Source organism: Styela clava, chromosome 3, assembly GCF_964204865.1.
Source record: "Styela clava chromosome 3, kaStyClav1.hap1.2, whole genome shotgun sequence".
NCBI lineage: Eukaryota > Metazoa > Chordata > Ascidiacea > Stolidobranchia > Styelidae > Styela > Styela clava.
Window position 1 is genome coordinate 18225603 of NC_135252.1, and position 25330 is coordinate 18250932.

At 33.5% G+C, this 25330-nt stretch overlaps 2 protein-coding genes across 2 annotated transcripts in view; both read left to right on the plus strand.

The window, feature by feature from the left end:
• LOC120343325 (receptor-type tyrosine-protein phosphatase C-like) overlaps positions 1 to 19440 on the plus strand; it is a 39835-nt gene extending 20395 nt beyond the window's left edge. The window contains exons 14-27 of the mRNA XM_078111311.1: positions 12217 to 12313; positions 12661 to 12725; positions 13206 to 13340; positions 13507 to 13638; positions 13770 to 13921; positions 14055 to 14190; positions 14681 to 14781; positions 15232 to 15362; positions 15660 to 15736; positions 16113 to 16235; positions 16639 to 16773; positions 16972 to 17111; positions 17207 to 17342; positions 17648 to 19440. Coding sequence (XP_077967437.1) covers positions 12217 to 12313; positions 12661 to 12725; positions 13206 to 13340; positions 13507 to 13638; positions 13770 to 13921; positions 14055 to 14190; positions 14681 to 14781; positions 15232 to 15362; positions 15660 to 15736; positions 16113 to 16235; positions 16639 to 16773; positions 16972 to 17111; positions 17207 to 17342; positions 17648 to 17728 — 1641 coding nt within the window. The 3' untranslated portion in view covers positions 17729 to 19440. The remainder of the gene's footprint in view (positions 1 to 12216; positions 12314 to 12660; positions 12726 to 13205; positions 13341 to 13506; positions 13639 to 13769; positions 13922 to 14054; positions 14191 to 14680; positions 14782 to 15231; positions 15363 to 15659; positions 15737 to 16112; positions 16236 to 16638; positions 16774 to 16971; positions 17112 to 17206; positions 17343 to 17647) is intronic.
• Positions 2243 to 12061, plus strand: LOC120343328 (uncharacterized). The gene is made up of 16 exons (XM_078110413.1): positions 2243 to 2369; positions 2629 to 2788; positions 4161 to 4259; positions 4525 to 4637; positions 5785 to 5953; positions 6043 to 6164; positions 6412 to 6702; positions 7050 to 7152; positions 7719 to 7839; positions 7958 to 8137; positions 8433 to 8640; positions 8957 to 9059; positions 9394 to 9525; positions 9877 to 10032; positions 11033 to 11118; positions 11946 to 12061. Exons 1-16 carry the CDS (start codon positions 2312 to 2314, stop codon positions 12059 to 12061), a joined length of 2217 nt encoding a protein of 738 aa, XP_077966539.1. The 5' UTR covers positions 2243 to 2311.
• Positions 19441 to 25330: the final 5890 nt, after the last annotated feature.

Here is a 25330-nt window from a genome sequence, read left to right on the forward strand (position 1 = left end):
TTCCAACTCTTCACAAGTCTGAGCTGAAAGCAACGGATGTGGGCCCCTTTCCACAACAAGGAAAGACAAATTGTAATTTATACCGTTGTGTTGGCATAGAAAGTTACATTGACCAATCGGCTTCAGCAAGCTACCATCATAAAACTTCAGTGTTACACTACTTTCTTGTAAAGCTGGATTTTTTGTACCTAGCACTTTACAACAATCATTGAAGCTTATCACATTACTGGTTGAGCCGCTATCGAGCATGCATTTAAACAAAACTGGTTTTCGACCACCTTTCGCATGTAACTTCAAATTAACGAACCAGCGGACACCTCTAGACTGAATACTTCCAACAGTCTCAAAATTATAAGCTGAGTCGCTTGATTTATTGACATAATTATTAGCAGAGTATCGTTTTAGATTAGTTTGTTTACAAACAACAGCAAAGTGATTTTTCTTATGGCAAGCGTTACACAACACACCATATGCAGGGCAGAATCGAGTCCCCTTTTTGTGACTTCTGCCACAGTATTTGCATGTTATATTAGCTGTATTGTTACCAGTCATTGATCTTCTTCTTTGTTTGTATCCATGCTTCGCTTTCTTCTCTTTATAAAATGTTTCAATTTCTTCATAGTCTACAGTCTTTTCGATTTTCTTCATTTGCTCATCGGCCATTTCACTACTGCGACACATATCTATTGCAAAATTCAAAGTTAGTTCACTTTTTCTAAGCATTGCAGCTTTCACATTTTTATCTTTGCTACCCAACATAATTCTGTCTCTTATTAGTTCGTCAGTCATTGGTCCAAATTTACACGTTGACGCTAATTCTCTAAGTTTAGTGACATAATCATCAATTGATTCATCTAGTCTCTGGTCGCATGTATAAAAAACATGTCTTTCATATACAACATTTCTAGTAGGTTAGAAGTGTTTATCTAAAGCGCCTAATATAGATTTCACACTTTTTCTATCTTCTTCAGGTATATTTTGTAGCAATCTTTACCCATTACCCCAAGTAATGTGGCGACACGAATTCTACCAGACTTTTCTTCTAATCCAGTTGCTATTTCATAATTCTCCCATTGCGATCGGAAGAAAGACCAATTGGCTGCTGCATTTTTGTCTATTTCCCCAGCCAAGGGTGCGGGGATACTATTTGAGGCCATTGAACAGGAAATATGAACGTACCTTGTCGAAGTAAGACTTACTAGTACACTTCATTCCATATGTGTCACAGCTTCTTCATCGAGTCTAGCGTTTATTGTTGATCCGTCATCGCTTCTGACACCATGTTTCGTTCTCTATCTAACGTTACTGGTTCTCAACACATGACTCGACGTTATCAACTTATATTAACAGTAAACATAGAAAGCACCGCACAGTAGAACAGTCAAAAAATACTACCACGTTTTACAAGGATAACCAAGGACATGAAACATGGGTGGCGCTATAGGGTATATTACGTCATATCGTAACAATAGGCGTTTCCATGGGGCGCTGAAAGGGGGCATGTCAGAATTCAATAATTCAGTAATACATAATCATATGTAATAAAAATTATCACATTGAGAATGAATTGTTGTAGTTTTCTGAGAACTATGTTTAATTAACTGCGTAAGTGTTACGCTTGCTGGAAGTGAGATGGCAGTTTGGTTAGTAATGTTAACAACGATACCACAGTCGTTTGGGTTGTACTGTAGTTTGTATATTTACAGATTCCCTTTTACTTATTTTTGACAAGCTTATGCGAAAGATAGTGGATAAATGACGTTCAGCGTAAAGCAATCTACCATATTAAAACAAAAATAAATTATGGTTCAACTTTAGTCAACGTATTGAACAATAAATATTTTTTTAAATAAAGATCCTCTATTTGGTCGAACAAATTTCTAACAGCATATCATTCTAATGTTGATTACTCATATTTCCTATTAATAGTTGGGTAATGTCGATATTCATATTTCATTTATCTAACATATTGAAACGCTGGAATAGGACTTTTGATATCGAAGGCTTGTTATTGAAGTAATCTACGTAGACTCATCAAGTAGTTTGTATACACAACCAGGAATCTTTCAATGTCGTCAAATCCGTGGTGCGTGGGGTGTGATACGAATACATACATTGTGCGATGTTTGGAGCTGAGTATTATAAGTAGTGGCAGCATGTTATTATAGTCTAGTCGAGTTATGATAATGCTGATATAAGGTTCTTGCATAAATAGCAAAATAAATTATATAGATTAATTTCTGTTTGAGAGATGTAATAAAAATATATATTTATTCTATTGTCTTAATGATGGTTATTTGACGAAACCAAAATGTCCGAGTGCAATTGCTGGTTTGTTTTCTTAATATTTCTTGCAACGTGTGATGCAGGTATTTGAATTGAAATTTATTTATTCCTCATTTTGTTAATCAACGATAACTTTCGGTTGTATGCATTGTTGCTCGTGAAGCGATCCCAACCACCATGTTATATATTTTGTAGTTTTGCGTTTGTTTGACAAATAGGCATTTATTTCAGTTTCGCTTATGAGGTAATTATTCTCAATAATATCTCACCGGGGATTCTTGGCGTCAAATTTTTATTATCATTCCCAGATAAATTTCATAATGAATGATTATCGTTTTTCAGGCCTTTGGAAAACAGTGAGCAGGCCTTTTTACAAACTCACTTTTTACAACACTGATTCTACATGGCAGGCTGCAAAATCTTTTTGTGAGAACATCGGATCAAGTCTTGTTCAACTTGATGATAGCTCTGTAAAGAATGACGTTGTTAACACAGTCAGAAGGTGAGGATTTATTTCATTAAGACATTTACCATTAGGGTTGCCAACCTCCCTTTATTTCAAAGGACAATCCTTTATTTGAGATTTTTGTCCTTGTCCTTTTTAAGACGATAATTGTCCTTTATTTTTTCCAACGTCGTTCTGCCTGACAGTTAAAGTACTGTGTTTGATATTGTTTCGTTCTTAAATCGCCTCCGTTTATGTATTTGCAAGCTTTTAATTATTATTTTTCATTTCGCTTTGGTACGGCACAAATAGCCAAAGAAATATCAATTTTATTAACAATTTCAAATATTTTACATTAATTTTCCGAAGATGGCGAGTGGCAACACTCCAAGATTTGAGTGAATTCTAGTTGAATAACTGAAAATTCTACGTATAATTGGTCTCTAAGATTTTAAATTATCTCTCAACTCTGCGATAACGTATTTGGAAAAAAGATTTGACTTTGAAGAAAATTCAACATTTGGAAAATTATCTCTTTTGGATAATCTTTCTCCAAAATATCATACACTTGTAAAAATTGTAGAGCATTTGAAGGTAAAAGACAAACTTAATTTGAATATGTTTGACCTATTTGATGAAGTTGCACTCATCCAAAAAAAAAATTGCACGATTCAAAGCACTAAACTGTTCACAGAATGCAGCTTGATTGAGTCAATGTTAAATAAACATTAAAAGATTTTTTAATATATCTTTTTAGCTTGTATATAATTTGTATTTCATTGTTTTATATTGTTCTTTCCTGTAAGTTACAAAATAAATGATGACGGTAATCTATGTCCTTTATTGAGACTTTTCATAGTTGGCAACCCTACTTACCATCGTCACCTAAACACGTAAAAACGAATATTGAATAGAACGTGGATGGTTTAAAGCCACTGATAAAGTTTGACAGTTTTTGCTTATGGTATTTGCAGATTAGTACTTTTGGTAATTTAATTTCATCTGAGTTGCACTGAATAACTAAGAACACATGTCGAGTCTATTGAAATAAAGCTGCATTTTTAACATATATTTTTTCAAATATACCTCAATAAAGAAACAATTTCTAAGAAGTTTTTCCAAACATCATCATATTTTGGTTTGACTTTATTGTAATTATAGTTCGAACCGGTGATTTAGTATTAATAATTTTGACTCGTGGTCGAATGATTAAGTTTAAGTCCACAATATATTGGTACTAGGAAAATTTCCACCAATACTCAAATCTAAGTATTACATCGATTTGATCAAAACTTTGTTCATCCATTGCGTTTGCAATGTTTTTACCCATATAATAAATTTCTTGTATTCATTGAGATAAGTTGAATGCCATAAAAATCGCAACATATTTATATTACTTATATACAATAAGAAAACCAATATTTTATAGTTCTGGAGAAACTGATTCCTATTGGATTGGAGCAACAGATGAAGCATCAGAAGGACATTGGAAATGGATAGATGGATCTTCAGCATCGATTACTTCTTGGTAAATTATTTTCTTCTATATAAGCTCACCATTGTTTTTGCAAAATATAGTTTGCAAGATTTCATTGGCAAATAAACAAAAGTTGTAAAGGTAAATCAAATCCAAAATGGTGATGATATTGCTGCCGACAATCTATGCTGACCATTGTCCTCGGCCATTATAAAAAAAACATCTTTATAATTGATTTTGAACCCATTTATTTTTACAAATTTTATCAAAATTGAAACTTGCTCTATTAGTTTCTACTCTATTTGATACTTTGCAGGAATTCCGGAGAACCAAATGGCGGAAGCAGAGAAAATTATCTGGCAATTGTCAGGAACGGAAAATTATTTGATGATGCTTCAAGTCACCGCAAAGGAGTTACATGCATTAAAGGTTCGAAAATTCTAAATATTTGTGGATTTTATTTGAAGTTTTTTTTTCTGGTTCAATTTGTCAAAGAAACAAAATATCTCCGATAGCTTCATTATTATATTTACCGTCGTAATACCTTCTGTTTTAATACTGCAAAAATAAAAAATTGATTTTTGCTATCCCATACATTACTCGAAAATTTACAATTAAAAAAATCAAACTTCGTAAGAAAAGCTGAAATTACAATATTTTCTATAAAATTATTCCCAAAATATTGTCATATCGTCACGCTAATAACCGAATTGCTTAAGTCATTTTTAGCAGTTTTGAGAAAAACGTAAAAAACTTCCTAATGATATCGTTATGCCATTGAGAGTCAATGATTTGCCATGGTTCAATTATTTGATCGTAGCCGGATTTAAGTTAATTTGTATGACGCAGTTAAGTGACGTCATAATGGCGCACTGTGACTTAGGCAGAAATGTGTCTATGACTTGGGGACATACGCATTTTTGCAACTTTACCATATGCACCTGTCCTGAAAACTAAACATTCCAAAAACGAATGTAATTCTGAGTATCTGCAATGTCTGATACCGAAAATAGCTAATCAGTTTCAATTACATTATTTTTTATGTTTAAAAATATATATTTCATCAATATAACACGATCTGCACACCCACCGAAATAAGACTAAGATTAAAATATAAAGAATAAAACAGCAATGCACCCAATATAAAAGCCAACCAAGATGAATTGGACTCGGACAGTGAATTTGCAAGTGCACGCCTTCCTATACTGTAGTATAAATTCAAATTGATACGCGCTAAGCTAGAATCCGAGATGCAGAAAATTGAAAATATTTCGCAGAGGTTATTTTGCCTTTGTGACGTCACAATAGTCCTGCTGTAACAAGGATAATTCATTATGACGAAACAATTGCACAAATATGCATGTCATACTAAATCTCAATTTTCATGGGTTTCGGAATTCTTAAAATAAAATCTGAGTTAACAGACAGGTGAATTCTAATTTAACACTGTTATTTTCTAGATATATGAACCAATATATTTGAACAAAATAATAATTCTAGCGAATATATAGTATTCTTTGTAAAGCGAAACAGCAACCAACAACCATTCTTGCTTACAATTTCATTTTATTTGTAGTGTTTCCCAAAACAATTTCTCAGGATATATACAGACTGGAAGCAATCGGAAGAACTCCCATTAAAGTTACTTATGGATCAGCTCGTACAGTTTGCGCGAATATTGGATCGCGAGTTTTGAAATTTTCATCGGTCACAAATAATATCATCAAGGCCAATTTAAATTCCGAGTAAGTAAATATCGAAAATGAAAATTGACTGTCTCTGGTAAAACTAAATATATTAGGTTTCAAACATTTATCATATTTAATCATTTCAGCACTGATGACAAGCTCTGGTTGAATCAAAATTCCGGCTCTAATTGCTATTCACTATCATTGAAAGATTACAAATCGAGACTCACACATTGTTATGATCTACATTACTACGTCTGCGAACAAGGTATAATATGACAAATTATTTGAAACTTTATTCAAGTTATTGTTTCCAAAAAAGTTTATTCACTTATTCCAGCGGTTTACTTTACCATGCCCTTTCTACTGAAGCTTAATAAAATACGATTTATATTCAAAATAAATCAAATATATTTAAGTACTAAAATTTATATTTCATAATTTTCTTTGAAAAGTGATTTATTACAAATAAAATCTCAGGTCATCATGTATCTGTATTTATTGAAATTTTTCAGTTATAACGCACGAAATGCAGTTGTCAATAACGAACCTCATTGTTGATTCATATTCTGGGAAACAAGAAATAACATGCATGGCATCTGGGTTTCCACCACCGACTGTTAAATGGATGAAAGGGAACATTGTACTTAGTTCAACACCATTGAACTATCATTCCAAAGTAGGACAAAAATTAGTTTTCAATCTAAAACAATTGACAATTGCAGACGAGGGACAATACAAATGTTTTGCATCAAATACAGTTGGAGGAATTCTTCACAAGTTTCCACGAACCCTTAATGTCAAAGGTGAGTCTGTAAACAGATAGTCACATATATAAATAAAATAATAAACCAATAATTTGCCTTTGTGGAGTAGGATGGACATCGACAAAGTTCATTTGTTATTTCTTGACTATTCGACTTAATATAAAAGATGAGAATAGGAAAGATGCTGTGCATGGATGTATGAATATATAATTAAAATTGTATAATAAGCAAATAGTTTTGCCTTATTGGGCATAAGAAACCATTTATTCGTTCGTTATTGCTCAACTACTCTTTCATATTGCAATCAATCTGTAATGCTACTATGTGTTAAAAGATATACAGACATGTAACAGTTCTGGTGAATACAGGTTTAAACATATTTTCAGTCCCAAGTCAACCATCAATTACGAAAATTACCTCGTCATCTTGTAATTCCAATTTATTGGTCACTTGGAAGTCCCATGTTCTTGGAGTTGGAATCGAACACAGGTATCTAGCGGCACAAAATACCATCAAATGGTCTTATCCAGAAATAAACACATCTCTCGTGAGCTCACGATTAAAAAAAGAAGGAACTGAAGCTGAAAATCTAATATTACTACCAATGAAATATCATAAAAACAAAACATTCAACGCTAAATATCTACTATACAACTTTTAAAATACTTATCTAACCGTTTTACTGGCGTTTGTAAGTAATTTTGGTGCGTTTAGTAGTTGCCAGTTTGTTTTAAAATATCTATGCTTATTAGATCTCCTAGTCAAACTCGTAATGTGTGTTTTAATGAAACTCCGGATTGTTGTTTCGTTTCAATGGCATCAGCGATAAAACGCGCCGATCGTGGAAAAATTTTCAACTTCAAATTTTCAACTTCAAAAAGTAAATATGGCAGTTTTGGTATCCCGTTCACTGTCGTTACGAAGCACGCTGTCGTTATAGGTGCAATATTGCGTGGATGGTAACGATTTGCTGATATTCGGGCCGATTCATGTATCAGCGGAGATCCTGGAAGACCGGATTGTTTAATAAACAATCGTATACCGTTATATCATAGATTTCAGATCATGGATCCTATCAACAGCAACAATTATAAAGTTTTTTTAACCACGCCGAATAATATCTCCTTGACGTCCAATGTGACAGGTCTTTCACCGTCCACATCTTATATTATTAAGGTAATTTCTTGGTATATAGAATTTACAAATTTTGAATGGAGGAAAATCTCTTTGTTGCAAACGCCGATGGCCGTATGAAAAATTAACATTATGAAAATACCTGACTCTAACCTTTCAGATTGAGCCATGCTTGCCCACTCCGTCAACTTGCCTTAGCCATTATGCAACAACCAAAAACGCAACCACTGGAGGTCTACCCGGTCCTGTTACAAACCCAAGTCTGAAGATGACTAACTATGGTTCTTGCAATGTATCTTGGTCAACAGTGATGAACCCGGAATATATATCCGGTTTCAAGGTTTGTATACTGTCTGCTGACATTGTGAATGATATAGCGTATTTGACAAGATTACTTTTTATTACTTTCTGTTTAAACGTGGATTTCATCATACGACATGAAAACATGATTTGTTTTATTTCATTTAAAGTTTCAAATTTATTTAGTATCATTTAATTCTTCTAGCATATACAACTCTAGGAAGTTAGACTAGGTATATCTTTAGGACTAATTATTATCGATGCCAAAAAATTGGGAATGATGTTCCGTAAATTGCAAAAATAATTTTACTTAAAATCTAATTATTTTATTTAAGCTCGTTATTAGTTCAACAAACGCCATAGTGTCGTCATACTATGAAGATGATCGCACAACAAGTGAAATATTCCTGCCATCTGAGAAAACATCATATGTTCTTCCGAAAATTTTCAATAGAAAATACAATTTCTCTATTCAAGCCAAAACGTGTGCAGGGTTTGGACCAGGGACAAATGCGGTTGGGGAATGTGTTACCGATACTAATGGTAATAAGTTTGCTTTTTCATCAATTCTTGTTATGATCTTGTAATTTTATATCACTGAAAAATAATTATTTCCGATTTCCACATAAATGCCTTCAGGCTACTTACGAAATACTTCTTCATAAGTGTATTAATATTCATATTATATTGCATACCCGATAGTATTCGGTTAGGGTCCCGTTCTATAAATATTCAGGTTACACCTATAAAAATACCGCACTCAAGTAGCGCAGAACATACCCCTCCTATTGGACAGCATAATGCATATGCGCAGTTGAATATGAAAATCAAGATTTGCACCAAATTTTGTGCTTTACAGCACCATCTAACATTCAAGCACCTACAACCACAGATAAAATAACAAATTCCGGAATATTTGAATTTTCCATTAACGTTCCAGATGAAGCAAATGGTCCTATAAGGTATTTTATAAAATTGATGTTTCTTGTTAATATAAAATGGTTTTCGACGTAGAGATACAAATTGACGCTTTATATAAGTCAAATTTAATAATTGTCGAGGCCTAAGTTGCCTATTGAAAAATAACATTTTCATACAAGAATTGAAATTCAGGTTTTAAGACCTAGGTGAACCCAATTTAAGCTATATCAACCACCAGACCCCACAGAATTTGGTAGGAACAAATAAGCTAATAAGCTAAGCCTACTTCTTAGTTGTAATATATTCTTAAGATACTAATAATTATCAATGAGTACTTAAATATTTATGAATCAACTTAATCTTTTACAATATTAGTTGTTACTTTATCGTCGTTCAAGTCAACGGGGAAAGCAAAACATTGCCTGGTTTCAATAATGCACGAATGATTACACTGAATAACTCAGAAATTGAAGATGGATATATTGCAATAGCTTTGAACAGAACCAGGTGAGATCCACATTTGAACATGATAACATACTATGTCAAAATTATTGTGTAGGATTTGTTCTTTGTTGCCAAAACATAACTTCTTTCCAATTGTTTTTGTTTAAACTATGTGTAAGTAGGCGTAACATAACAAATACACATAATGACAGTTTGATATTATATCCTGCAAAACACTAAACACAATCCTTCTTGTGGGTTTGTTTAACATACAATTTGATCATATATATTTGTTACGAATTACATTTATTGAAAAGTCGACTATAAAAATAAATGTTTAGTACCCGAATCATGTATATATATATATATATTTTCTTGTCTAAACATTGTGTAATACATATTTTTCTTTTGAAGCGTTGGGCATACCCGTCCGAAAATTGATCTGATTCTTGGAGATCAAGTAAAAACAAAGTGTGACATTAGCGGTAAAAACAACACTGGTAATGGGAACAATTCAACAAATACGTATGCTGCATATAACAAGAGATTGTCACTCTCTGAAAGTTACAGGTACGAGAATAAAGTTTTCGGTTCTCAAATATCAGACTTCATTAATTTTGGATGAGTGTCAAAATTTCGTTTCCAACTTGTCCTACTTTCCCCCTCGCTCTATTGAATATAAAGTAACAAGTGGAGATGTTAAGCTTATAGATGTTAAAAAGCGAGTACTAGACACTGAAAAAGACGTTTTTAGATAAATAGCAGCGTTCTTATTTCTTTATTAAAAGAAATCAAACTTCAGCGATTTGTCTTCCGCGTCAACGAAATATTACAGTTCTGAAAAAATACAACATTAGCCGCCATTTTTTCAAAATTTAATTCATTCCTAAATTCATACAAAAGTCAAACAAATATGTTCAAAAAAATGTCAAATGAAAGTGAATCCGCATTATTGGCCAGGTATATTACATCCCACAAAATCGCTAAAAAGAATCGTTTGTTTATGGGGAATTTGAACGCAAAGGTATGATGCAAGTTTTGAGAGTCATTTCTCCTGATATAAAAAGTAAAAATTTTCCAGCATCAGTCTTCTAACAACACAATTATGAACCTTAACAAATCGAAACTTCGGTCCAGAGATAATCACTTGAAGCCGTTATTGCGAATACAATGTACTGAATTGGAGCCACGTTTTGATTATGTTTAATTTTTTTTTCTATTTATAATTATATACATTGGGATGTTTTTTGTGTAACAAAAGAAGCCATAAGTAGCCATTTATATGTGGTCGTATGCAAGATGAACAAGTAACTTCATTAGTTACTATCAGTTGAAAATTCCACGTTAAAAGTCGTGCTTGTTATTCCTCGGGTATTCTATCACTCAATTATTATAAATAATGATTTTATTACTTAAGAAACTGCGATGCTAGGTGTATCTGAATTCAAGCTTGCAGCCTATTTTAAAATTTTCGGAACCCCAGCCGTGACGTTGAAACTATATTTTTTTAAAGTCGAATGTAAACAATATACAAGTAATATTCGACCCATGCCACCTTTGTATTTTGCAGAATATTTCTTGTGACTTCTTCAACAACTAAGAAAGGTGTTTCATTCGGTGTTAGTGAGGCACTCGTTATTGGGAAACCGTTTGCAGGTGATTAAAAAAATAAACGAAATCTAACATTCGATTTTTCTGTCAAAGTAAACATTTTTACACGAAATAAAAATTTTACAATATCGTATACAGTTCGCAAACATCGCAAAAAAACTTATACGCATAACCTGTCCTATAACATATCGAAAAGTTCTTCTAATCTCAAATTTTTGCAGATGAGTGGAAAACTTTTCTTAATATTGGATTGGGGGTGGTAGTTTGCATATTGCTAGCTGTCGGAATCTTTTTCATGATCAGGTATTTAACTTGTTACTGAGATCAATAGGTTTGAATACTTTTTGAAGTTTTCGACAAATAAAATTACTCCATAAGATTAGAACAATAATTCTTGCTACCATTCGAATACTTTTAAAATTGTTCTCTGTAAATGTGGGCGTTGCTTTAATTATCGACGTGAATGCTTTGTAAATGCATGATTTAGATTTTGATACGAAGCAGAGAACAGTTGGTTTCAAGTTGGCTGGATTAAACTAGGTCATTTGACTCGAATAAAATATGTGATTGACACTCAAAACTAAGTACCCCGTTTCCTCTTCTTATTTGGTGTAACCAAAAATAAATTTTTACTTGTAATAGACAAAGAAGAAAATCTAACAAGAAAATTGATCAAATTGTTCAATATCGTAGCAATCAACAAGGTGATGACAACCACGTTTATAAATTTTGATTCTCAAAAGCTATATATATATATATATATTCGAAGCGTATTAGTATGCAGTAAATAAGTATGCTAACGTAAATATAGCAAGCAATTTAATAAATTGTGCTGTTTTATTGCATTTTTGAACGAGTATTTTTTTACGCAGTTGAAGAAGAAGAAATACCAAGCACAAATGTTCCACTGAGTAATTTTGAAGATTATTACAGAAATCTATTTCATAATGATAAAGCATTGTTTCACGAACAGTTCAAGGTAATATGAATCAAAAATCGAGAAAATTGAATATTTCTTTACACATAATGAGTTTGAATATTTATTTTACAAGTAAGTCATACTGCATAGCATGTATTAAATACAAAAGATAATTGTAACATAAACATGAATTTTGGCTAATTTGTACATGACTTCCTTTTCAGAGAATAAAGATCGAATCAAAAGCAAATATGAAAAGTACAACGTTCGCATCTACTCCTGAATTAAAAAGGAAAAATAGATATAAAAACATATTGCCATGTTAGTGACAAACATAATACCTTTACTTTCATTTTTAAATACGACATATTTATACCTATTACACCCTGTCTAAGGGTCTGCACAAGCGACCACTGGTAAGTAAGTGCTTTCTGGTTTGCCATCACATACCCAATGCTCGTTTTGAGCGAGGTGAAGGGCGTGCGACTTGAATACAGGGTTTTCACCTGCGATGCCATCATAGTTTAGCCACTCAGCATCCGCGCCCTACACTGTTGCCATGACTATAATTAAACATTTGAAATTTTAAAAAAAAATCCAAAATAACATTGAGAAGGTCAAAAAAAAAACGGAATATTTTTACTCAACGTTTGTTGTCTTTCTTATAGATGACGAAACTCGTGTTTGGATCAAAGCTAATGACACCGGATACATCAATGCATGCTACGTTAATGTAAGTGGTGTTTGCTTTACAACTATGATTTAAAATAGATATATAATTCACACCCACAAATATTGGGCTAGTTTTTGGGTTGCTTCTGCATTTTGACCTTGGAATTTATGAGTGTGATATATGAAGTCAAGTATTAAACTTCAAGGTATATAATACAATTTTTACTTTACAACGCTATCTGTATGTTTGTATAAAACTGAAAGATACACAAGGTGTCCGAAATATTTTGCTCGATTTTATAGTAATAACATTTAAAAAAAAACTGTCTTCGTTTATCAATAGTTCTTATTGAGCTTGTAGTTTTCATTTATCCTACAATTTATTTAAACTTACAATTGTTATTACTATAAAATCGGGCAACATTTTTAAATTGTTATTCCTATAAAATCGGGCGAAAATTTTTGGTCGAACTATATATATTTATATATATAATACAATACTTTACTTTCTGCTAACCATCCATGTTTTTGACATCAACAGGGTTATGCTAAATCACGTAAATACATCGCAACTCAAGGTCCTTTACCAACTACTGTTGATGATTTTTGGTTGATGGTCGTTGAGCAGGAATGTAAAGTCATTGTTATGCTGGCAAAATGTTTTGAAGCAGGAAAAGTAAGCAAAATCGTAACCAGTACAGAAATTTACATGAAGATAATATTCGTTAATATACATGTATAAGGACGCAAATGACGTATATATATTGAATAAATTAACAGCTGCAAAAGCATATATATATTGTTTAATTTAATTAAGGCTACTTTTTATTCTGTCTTTGTAGAAAAAATGTCAAAAATACTGGCCAGATTATGGAACTACTTCTAGTTTCGGAGTAATTAAAGTTTTCAGCACAGAAGAAGTAAAGTATTCCGGCTTTGTACGAAGAACATTTCAAGTAGAAACAAACGATGGGGTTTGTATGGTTTTGTTTCATAAGCAGTCAAAGGTCTCATTAAGCTTCTGGTTTCCCTCTAATTTTAACGTTACGTGGAGGTGAATATGGCAATGAGATCAATACTCAACTTTCAAATAACTCTCTTTCAGAAAAGAGCAATGGAAGTGTTGCAATACCAATATGTAAACTGGCCCGACCATGATATACCATTCACAACATCGAATCTTGTTAGAATGCATAAAGCTGTCATTCAATGTCTAGAAGGGTTTGGAGAGGATGCGCCGATGATTGTGCATTGCAGGTAACTGCTATTATGTCTTCGTCAAAACTAAAGAGTACTTCAGATATTTAATGCAGTACAATGATGGTGACTGAAAGATAACATGAATTGGAAAATATTTACGAATGTTGAGTGAAACCAATATTTATTTTAGTGCTGGCGCTGGAAGGACGGGAACATTTATAGGATATGACTATTTGCTCGAAGAAGGAAGAGATACAGGAAATGTTGATGTATTACAATGCGTATTGAAGATGAGATCCCAACGTGTCGACATGATACAAAATTGCGTGAGTGTTGTTTATCTTTTATTAATAATTAATACTTGATTTTTAAGAGTTCTAACATAAAAACTAGAATTCGTTTGAAAACCGAAGACTTATCGATCGAAGGTTAGGGGATCCCCCAAAACAGTGGTCTTACTCCATAGTGACACCGTGTGTCCCATCCCTAATCAGTTAATAACTCGCTAATTATACGACATAATCCATCCAAAATCAATAGGCTTCTGATCCGAGCTAAGATGAATGCACATGCATATTGGATTTGAACTTAGAGCAGATTGAACCTCGCTTTCGTGAGATATCGCGTGCATCTAACACACAGACATACAGACAGACAAATACCTATCAACATACTTACCGATCAAGATCGATAAGTAATAATTAAAAACTACCACCTTACCAATTTCAACTGTCAGTTTTATATAATAATTTGAGTTGGAGATAATGCTGACAATAAAAAAAGAATTTAAAATTTATGCAACCTTTGTATCTTTAGGACCAATACGTGCTTCTACACAAGTTGATTCTGGAAAAATACCTGTTTGAAAATACTGATTATACTGCACAAGATATTGGGCACCAATTTCAAAAAATAAGGTAAGATTAACCATGAAGTAGAGCTAGAATTGCATCTAAAACAAAAGAACAGTGCTCAAATATATGTACAAGAAGCATTACGGATACACAATCTGTCACAGTAGATTACCGGAAGCAATGCAGACTCCACGTCTCCCGATGACCAGTTAGCAACGAACGCAAACCGCCACAAGGTGCGTAATTTTGATGACGTCATCACACACAAAAACGAATCTTAAAAAGCCCACAGAAAGTTTTTAAGAAGAAAGAAATAGCCTTCTAGCGAAAATACAACCCTTATCCACTGAATCAATGTATTGTCGTTAAAGAAAAAAACGATTCTTTCATAACCACAAGAATACAAAAGAATCAATTGGTCCACTGGCTGATACGAAGTATAACTAGTATTTCTATATTTGCTGTTATTTCATTGAAGGGTATTGAAAATGTAATTTTTCATATTCCATTTAGCCAGGAAAAACGGATCAAGTTTCTTGCTGAATTTGAGAAATTGTCAATATTAGAACCTTTGAAATGTTCTAAACTGATAGGAAGACGTTACGAAAATAGGAGATACAATATATCAGACGATGTGATTCCATGTAAGTTGAACTATATATTATAATAATGTATATTATTTCGCCTCTCTTTTTACATTTTTTATTGGACACGTAGTGGACATAACGATCGTTTCAATATTATGTTGTTGTTGTTCTTTGACACGTTTTGAAGAAATCGCTTTTTTCTTTGATTACTGAACCAATTGGTTTGAAATTTTCAGTGAGTAAAGATTATATTTTTTGCTAGAGGGCTATTACTTTTATTTTTTGCAATGACGTCATCAAAATTATGTGGCTACGTGTCCATATATTTTAGCATATCTCTCTTGTTTCCTTCAGACGATCACAATGCAGTTGTTTTGATAATGTGGAACAATGAAGCAAGTGTGCCATATGTAAATGCATCGTGGATAGAGGTGAGACAAATAAGTCACTGCTGTCGAAATATTTTTTAAAAATCACAAATCTTTATTAACACTGACATTGGTATGTAGCCAACATGTTTAAAGTATTCTATCCAATTAAAGAGTCCAGCTGCACACCTACACAAATGTATTTCTGGAACGGTTCGTTCGACTTCCTCAGACAAGCAGTTTACAATAATCAGTTTTATATAATAATTTGAGTTGGAGATAATGATGCCAATAGAAAGAGAATTTAAGATTTGAGCAACCTTTGTATCTTTAGGACCAATACGTACTTCTACACAAGTTGATTCTGATGTTTAAATTAGTTATCAAATATTAACTATTATTATGAATCACATCTTGATATAATGCATATTTATCAAAGACTTACGACGAAAGCACTAGTATGATTGCAGCACAAGCACCGATGAACGAAGGAATTCCATTTTTTTGGAGATCTGTACTGGATAACAGAGTTAATACCATTATCATGCTATCTAACATTGAGGTAATTCCCTGTAAATGCCAAATTTTGCTTCAGTAAACCTATTTGAAGTTGGTTCAGAATTTTGACAAAACAACTATCCACTAAAACAGCATCATTATATGCCGCCCAATCAGTTATCATTCCGGAATCAGTTTAACGAAAGGCTCATCGCTTTTTCTCGTAGTATAATACCGTTGATCAGCGGCTCAAAATTATTGCGTTTTTATATTGGCATAATTGTTACTAATCAATTACCTCGGACTCGGATATTTTTTTAATATTTTACTATATAGGTATACAAAATATCCATAAAGTAAGCATAGGAATTCAAATATTTATTAAGTCAAAAATGAAATTCCTTTAAATATACAATCGCACATACAATCTACTACTCCCGAAGATGATGTACTACTTTCCTACGCAGGAATGCATTCAGTATTGGCCACATGAGGTTCGTACTACGTTGAGCATGGAAAACGTTTCTGTTACTTTGATGGAAGAAAATGTAAATGGATCGATATCTCGTAGAATTTTCGAAGTGTTCAGAGGAAGCCAACAGGTTAAACTACATAAAAATTATATATTATGCTTTTATACTAGAAAACGATACTGATAACTATTTATGATGAAAATTAAAATTTGATATTACAAAACTTACAAATATATGTTTCGTCGCTATCATTTTCAAAATCTTTGTTAAAGCATGAAGGACGGTGCCAATATACCAATATCTAAGAGTGACGAGTTTTAAATTCAGACTCATGTTACTCAAATACAATATTCTGACTGGAGCAATGAACAATGCCCAAAAGATGGAAGCATTGTTTTGGATATCATAGGGGAGATGCAGAGAAATACAAGAAGTGTACAGGGATCAGCTTGTCTTATCCACTGCACGTACGTAATTTATTATAAATTTCCATACGTGTCAACTATATAGTGATGAAGAATTTCAAAAATCCTTAGACCATAATTTTTGCTTATTATTATAGCGACGGAGCTGGACGCACTGGAGCATTTTGCGCAATCGCAAATTTGATAGAGAGATTGAAACACGAGAATAAAGTTGATGTTTTCCGAGCAGTGAAAGATTTGCGTGATTGCAGACAAGGAATGGTTCAGACTTTGGTAAATGCTCCTACAAGATATTTCTAGGTTGATTTCAAAAAATTTTTATGTGAGAATCTAAATGCACGACTGCGTTGGATCTTTTACATTGATTGTTCATTGTTCAATGCAAAAACTCAAATATACAACCTTAATTCTGGTATTAATTCAGTCTTTAAGCAACAAGGCTCTCATTTTTTACGGCTTGTTTTTATTCAATTCTATTTACACGCCTGTAAACCCAATATTGCCTATCTCTATATATTCAGTAGCTTTTAAATATTGTTGTCACGAAAAATAAAATAACGAAGATATTATAATTGCAGGAACAATACAAATTTTGTCATACCGCAATCTGCAACTACATGAAGTCGTTTGAGATCTATTCAAACTTTGAAAATAAATGACTGAACAATGTATATACGTATATGCTTTATAATTCTTCTACTCTTCAATCTATTCTACTATATATTCCATTATGAGACTTGTGGGTCAAAGCCTGAAATAGCCAATAATCTGATTAAAATTTAACCCTAAATCATTTTATTTAATATTAAAGTTTGCAGTCCGCCTAGTATTACTGATTTCTGCGTGGTGCGCCACTTATGGCTGCATTTAAAATACCCAATCAAACCCGATTTGCAATTCGGAGTCTATACTGTTGTCTTACGTGAAACGAGTGTGAATTATACCGCTGATTTTGACGATCGAATTTGGATCTGGTGATATTTATTCAAATTTACAAAACGCCATTCCGTAAATATTCCCTTATGGGCTAACATTCAGGTTGCGTTAGTAGAAACGTAGATCCATTTTGTCGTGAAGCATTATTACTTATCGATTTTAATCGGTAAGTATGTTGATAGGTATTTGTCTGTTTGTCTGTCTGATGAACGCGATATTTCACGAAATCGAATTTGAATCTGCTCCAAATTTTGCATGTGCAATCATCATGGTTCGGATCAGAAGCCTATTGATTTTCGATGATTTATGTCGCATAATTAGCGAGGTATTAATTAATTAGTGATAGGACACACGGTGTCACTATGGAGTAAGGCGCTGTTTTGGGGGATCCCCTAACCATCGATTGATAAGTCTTCGGTCTCCGACCGATATTCTCGTTTTCTGATTGGGACTTTCATTCTCAATACTAAAAGTTCTCTTTTTTGTCTGTTTCATATATCCAATCACTACGTTTTTCCCTCAATATATAGCTTTTACCATAAAGGAGATGATTATTGATATTGAATTTGGTTCGATTTAGCAGGCTTTGGGTATTTTCTGAAACTAATTTGCCGAAACTCAATGAAAAACGCCACTGTTCAAACTTAATGAAACAACGGTTTGAGATATCACTGGTAAAAGTAGATCCAATACATATAAGTATATCCAACCACCATGTTTTTCCTCAATATATAGCTTTCACTACATATATATATATGTGTGTGTGTGTGTATATTGAAAATCATTCGCCAATCGTCATTACAGTCAATAATGTCAAATGTGTTTGTATGTTTGTTTATTTAAGCATTGATTATTGAAAAATAAAGATACCATCAAGATCTTCAAATTGGTTCGATTGAATACCAAACTTTTGAGTATTTTTGAAACCTATTTGCCGATCCTATTGAAATAACGTCACTGTAAAAAATTAATCAAGCAACGGTTTAATTTAAACGGTTTGAGATACCATTGGTAAAAAGACATTCACTTTGAGTTCTTCTTGAGTTAATTAATGAATTATAATCACTGATTTCTGCAATAGGTTTACTGAGTTTTTACTGATGAGTTCGGCAATGTGTTATACATATACAACCTATTTACTCCATTTGCATATATCTGTAGCGAATTCATATTGATGGTTACTGTGGATGTCAATAATTTTAGCCACTTAGTGCTGATAGCAAAACGACGTCGTAACATGATTCTTTTCTCATGTGATTTGCGGTGACAGACTTTTTATGCAATCATTTTATGACATGCAATATGGGTTTCGCATTGTTTTTCGTATTTATAATTTGGTATTTATCACGTGTATTTGTATTAAGATTTAAGAGTTGATCTATTCAATTATCTGCTACTTGTAATATTTCAATTCGTTGTTCATCTCTACAATATATGTGCATTTAAAACAGCAACATTGCGTGTTTGATGACCTCTGATGGTTGGGGTATTCCGCTAAGTTTACTATTAGAACCGAAAAGTCGATTCGAAATGCCCAGCCCTATTTATTGCCTTATTGGTAATGACTCATTAAAGGCTCTTCAAATATTGGCCTACTAGATTTTTCCGCGGAATTTTAGGTTATACTTGTTACTTTAGCATAATTACAACGAATAGTAGGGTATTTCTTGACTTTTTCTATCTAATTGTAAACTATATGTGGAGGTTTTCCGCTTTTCTGATTCTATAATCAGTTCTTTTGCTAAATTATCGATCTATAACTCATTAAAATCACCCAGCAATGCAATATATTATAGAAGATATGCAGTTGGTGGTTACTTCAAGACTGTTCTAATATGAATTCCCTAGAAATGAAATAAGAAACAAACAAACGTCATATAAGTTGAACTAACCGGTCTTCTTCATTGATCTTCTCCATGGAACCTGGAAAGCTATGTTGAAGTCCACGCAAATCCATGCTCCACGTCCGAAAACTGCAATACAAGACGCAGTTTGTCAAATTTTATTCATATATTAACATTTTATTAATTAAGCGAGTACAAGTTTTCCATATCCGTCCGTGTAGATCAAGGGTGGGCAACCTTTTTCAGCTCGCGTGCCAAAATTGGTTAAATTTAACAACAAAATTCTTCCGCTTGCCGACCAAAATTAATAACAATTCTTTGCTACTTCCAAAGCAAAAGTATACAATAATAAACCTTTAAACAAACACAGACAGATTCACTATTCAGCGAAATTCAGTCTGGCAAATAGATTAATTTTTCTTATTTATATATATATTAGTGAGACTTCTGATGTTGCATTACCGCTAAGAGAGATTTTACATTGGGTTTATATTTTGTAATTTTTAAAAAAATACACGAATTACTGGTTACATCTTCCAGGCTACTCCTATTACGAGACTTAATAAAGTTCATGACTGAGATTCACAAGCATATTTAGATGAATACATGGAGAGTAATGCAGTTGTAAAGTTTTTGGAACCGAAAAGATCTCGGGAATGGCTTACCAATCACGCGTCAGCATAGAGCCAAATGGATGCTGAATAAATGCATTATTAGAAATGACTTAGCAAAGGCTCTTCAAATATTGGCCTACCTGATCTTTCCGCGGAACTATAGGCTATACTTGTTACTTTAGCATAATAACGAATAGTAGGCTATTTCTTGACTTTTCCTATATAATTGTAAACTATATGTGGGGACTTAGGCTTGCACGTAATTGACAAAAATCAATTCCGTAATTACGGCAAAATCAATTACGTAATGACCCCGTAATTGCGATATTTTTCCACGCATTTAAACCTATCATAACAACCAATTGAATCTACTTCTTTTCCGAATGGGACATTGAAGTTGGGTTTTCATATTCTTGGCAGTACTACACGCCGGCGACAGATGTTAAAGACAAATATCAAGGAGTGAATTCAAATAAATTTTATTCTGATTTTTATCTTTTGTGTTAGCTTTGGTTTTCCTTTATCACCTTCGCAAATTAACCGTCCCATTTTTATGCGATCAATTTTATTTTATCATTACCGACACTGGTATACGGATATTTATGGAAACGATAGTTTTTTAAAACCACCTTAATACTGAATAAAAATTACGGGTTTCTAATTTATTAACCAACGACGAGCGTATTCACTCGTTTGATTATACTTGCGATTTCCTCGCGACGAAGACTTGTTTTTGCAGCGTCTTCTGCATTATCCGACATTACTGCCTTGTTAAGCATTTTATAATAATAATTATTGATGTCGACTTATTGACGATATTCCGATTACCATGCTTCATTTTACATTTGATCATCTCGCGGACTGAATGTTTATAACATTATTTGCGATAAATTTAGATCAAATGTTATTTATTTGAGTATAATTTAAATATCGAACTTATATGATATGCCTTCTCCGAAAATACAAAAGTTATATCGCAAAACAATGCATTTTGTGACATTTATTTTACACTCACGACATTTATTTGCTAACTCAAGTCGGCGATCCTATCGGCCAAGATTGACACAAGTTTGGTCGAGTGCCGGTGGTATTCAAGTCGGCGATAAATCAAAATAAGTTGGCGCATTTGGTAAGACAGTTAATCATATATGGCCGAAATATTGAGAGGAATTGTGAAAAACATCATGCGGACTGATATATAACATCATCCGGACTGATATATAACGATAAAACCGTTAACAGAACATCAAGATTTTGTAATAGAAAATGGATCTCGCACAGAATAAACACACTGGCTCATATTTGATTATATATGATAGCAGTTAAATTTTTTGCGGTCCGCGAGGAATCCGTCGTTTTGCTGTTTCTCTGCCGTCTCAATCGCTTTACCGATGCCGAGAAGACGAAGTTGCGTTGGTTCATTACGCAATCTCTCTTTTGTCGTCATATTGCTATTTGATAAGCGCGACATTAATTATCACGGCGAGGTATTGGCGCGAGTGATCAATCGCTCTTTTCGCTTATTTGATTCCAATTCGTCGCGAAAGCTCTTCGTTAAATTTCACAAGATCGTCGTGTTGAAAGGTTATGGACATTTTCCTGTTTATACCCCAAGTCTGAAATAAAACAGCCAAAAACAGTATGATATTCCATGTTCATATATCAAGTGTTGATATTAACAATAAAGAATGGTTAAGCATTGCTAATCCACACTTGGTGGGGAATTCCCACTATTTAAACGCGTGACTATAAAATAGAATAAAATAGAAACGGAACATATATACCATAAGTAACGGAAAACTGGAACAAGTAAATAATAAATAAAAGTAAAATAGATACAAATGTTTGATAGACCATGTTTGAAAGATTGATCTCCTGCGTTCATAAGTCATTTCACCCGAAGAAGTTGAAACCGGGCGTGTTAGCGTCCATCGGTCTTAACACAATTCTTCCCCCTATCTACGGTTATTATGTACATTGGCCATGGCCAAGCTAGATAAGATGCGAGAAAAGTTGAAACCAGGTGTGTTGGCGTCAATCGGTCTCAACGCAATTCTATCCCTTATCTACGGTTAAGTTACGGGAGAAGTTAAAACCAGGTGTGTTGGCGTCAAACGGCCCTACTCAGTTCTTCCCCCTTAACTACGTTAATAATTTACATTGGCCATGCCAGAGAAGTTGATAATAGGTTAGTGAATGGCAACGCGTCATGCCCTCCTTCACATACGTAGCAAGAAAGGTAAAAGAGAGAAAAACGGCTGCGAATACCGGAACTCTAACTTCTACTTGTTGAGCTTTCATTTTTCGCAATCGACGAAATTGACTGCTTTGAAGAAAGCTCGTTTCAATGCAATAATTACGACTTTACGTAATTCGTAACTTCCCTTCCGTAACTCAAAATAATTACGTAATTACGTAAATCCGTAAATTACGTGCAAGCCTATAGTGGGGTGTTTCCGCTTTTCTGAATCTATAATCATTTCTTTTGTTACATTATCGATCTATAACTTATTAGAGTTAGTCAGCAATGCAATATATTATAGGAGATACGCAGTTGGTGGTAACTCCAAGACTCAGTGAAAGTTATACCTTATATGAATTCCCTAACAATGAAATAAGAAACAATCAAACGTGATATTAGTTGAGCCTACCGGTCTAAAATTTGGGATACTGGTTACTAAGACATCTAACCAAGTTCGTGGTGAAACTCATATGCAATGTTACTGATATCCAGCATGGCAAGGTCTTCAGTGGTAAATTCAGCCAACAATATTTTTTGGCATTTCATTCATATTCGTTGCGAGTCATCTTTTTCTTACATTCCACTCGTCAAATATTTACGGTGCCTGAGTATATCGGATCAGCCCGAAGTTGGTTTAAACAACAATGTAACTTGATGTAACTGGTACTTTAACAGCTTAACTTACAGTGAAATTAGTTCTCTGAAAACCTGCTGCCCGTACTGGTACGTTTATTACATAAAACGCCATTGCTTGGTCGCCTGGCTGTTTGTTCTTCTAATCTAATACTTTTACATTACTTTTCTAAGTTACATTACAATACTGATTTACCCTTTATCAATTACGCCAGTAAAAGCTAGAATTTAATATAGAACCGTTTACCGTTTCCAAACTGCGGTCGATATATATTCAAGCGGTTTTGAAAAATGTTCATGTTATAAACTAAGTCAATTTTATTTGAATAGTAGCCTAAGTGTTGAAAATTCTGAAAATACAGTATATATACATATATATAGAATTAAATTCATTAAAAAAATCTGTGGTAATCCAAGCTTATCGCTTACAACATCAGGATCGTGATGGCATCAACAACAATATTGGAAATATTTAAATTCTATTATTTTACCTTCAGTCGAAAAGCTAATCAAATAAAAGTTTAGTGCAAACCATTATTACTCATTATAAGAGTCATTATACATAGTGTTTAATTTACAAAATATCGTCAGAGTAATTTTTAGGGTGTGCCTGAGTTCGCGGACTATTTATTTATTTGTCTACTCTACAGAAACAAAATTAGTTTATTATTGGAATATGAGAAATGACTATTCACAAGGGCAAAATATATGTATTTTATCGACCCAAAATATTTAATTTTCAAAAATATATCGGTTTCATTGAGTGGTCACCTCTGCATGCTATTTGTGGGCAAAGAATCGTATGAAACGATTAATTTTTTACAATAACAGAATTATTGAACAGGTTTTCGTAGTTTGTTGCAGGCGGTATGGGAGAATATGTGGAAAATCTGTATTTGGGATACACGAACTTTGTGGTCTTTACAAAAGTAAACCATCTATGTCTGCTGTATTTGTAGCCGCTTTGAACATTCACTACCATATATTTTTACAAAGGCATCACACCTTTACGTTGCACTGGTCTTTGCGCGATACATGGCATTTTCAGTTATCATGGTTTCATATCAACATGCAAAATCTCTTGCTTGACTTTAATTGTTCGTCAATTCACTACCAATAGCCACAAAAATGTTCAAGAGACCATATCAGTTCCATTATTATCACCAGCATATTCCTCACGTTGCGAGCGATCAGCTGCTACGGATCTTTGTGACATAACAGATAGATTATAACCTATAGTAGGTTTTCATGAATGGCGAACGGATCTGAATGTATCGTTATGCGAATGTTACATGTTGTAGAGTAGGGCTACTCAACTATTTTTATCAAAGGTCCGTGCACAAACTTTTAAAATCACCAGGGTCAGAATACATATAAGTTAATGTTCACCACCATGTCTAAAAATCAGTGAAAAATGTATAAAGAAGCTACTAGACTACAGTTTTTATGCCGGCAATGACATCTTTTTGATCAGTGAGTGAGTCGATGCTCTGAGCCACTGCGGTTTAACGAAAAATGCTTTACATCACAAGAAGTAGCCGCGGTCCAAGTTTAGCACTCGAAAGATTCGGATTCGGAACGCGGTCCGCCAGTTGAGTAGCCCTGTTGTAGAGCGTAGACGAAAGGCTTGAATGTACGATTCATCTACTTTACAATTGTGATAAGACATTCCTTATGCTCCTAATCGAAAGAGCAGGATGGCGATGGTTTATAAACTGGACACAGTGTAACGCGAGAAATCGTAGTTTGCACTGAACCAGCGGTCCCAACTATTTTCACTCATGGGCCAATTTCATACAAATATCAGGCTTCCAATGTACCCAACTACGAACATGGAATGATATAGTATAATTCAATATACGGGGATTACCAGAAACACTTAAAAACCCCGGTTCCAAACAGACCACCCAACCTTTGCCGGGACTTTACTATTGCAGTAATTGATATCAGTGGGTCAGATTATCCCACAGTTACTCACAATTTAATCAATCT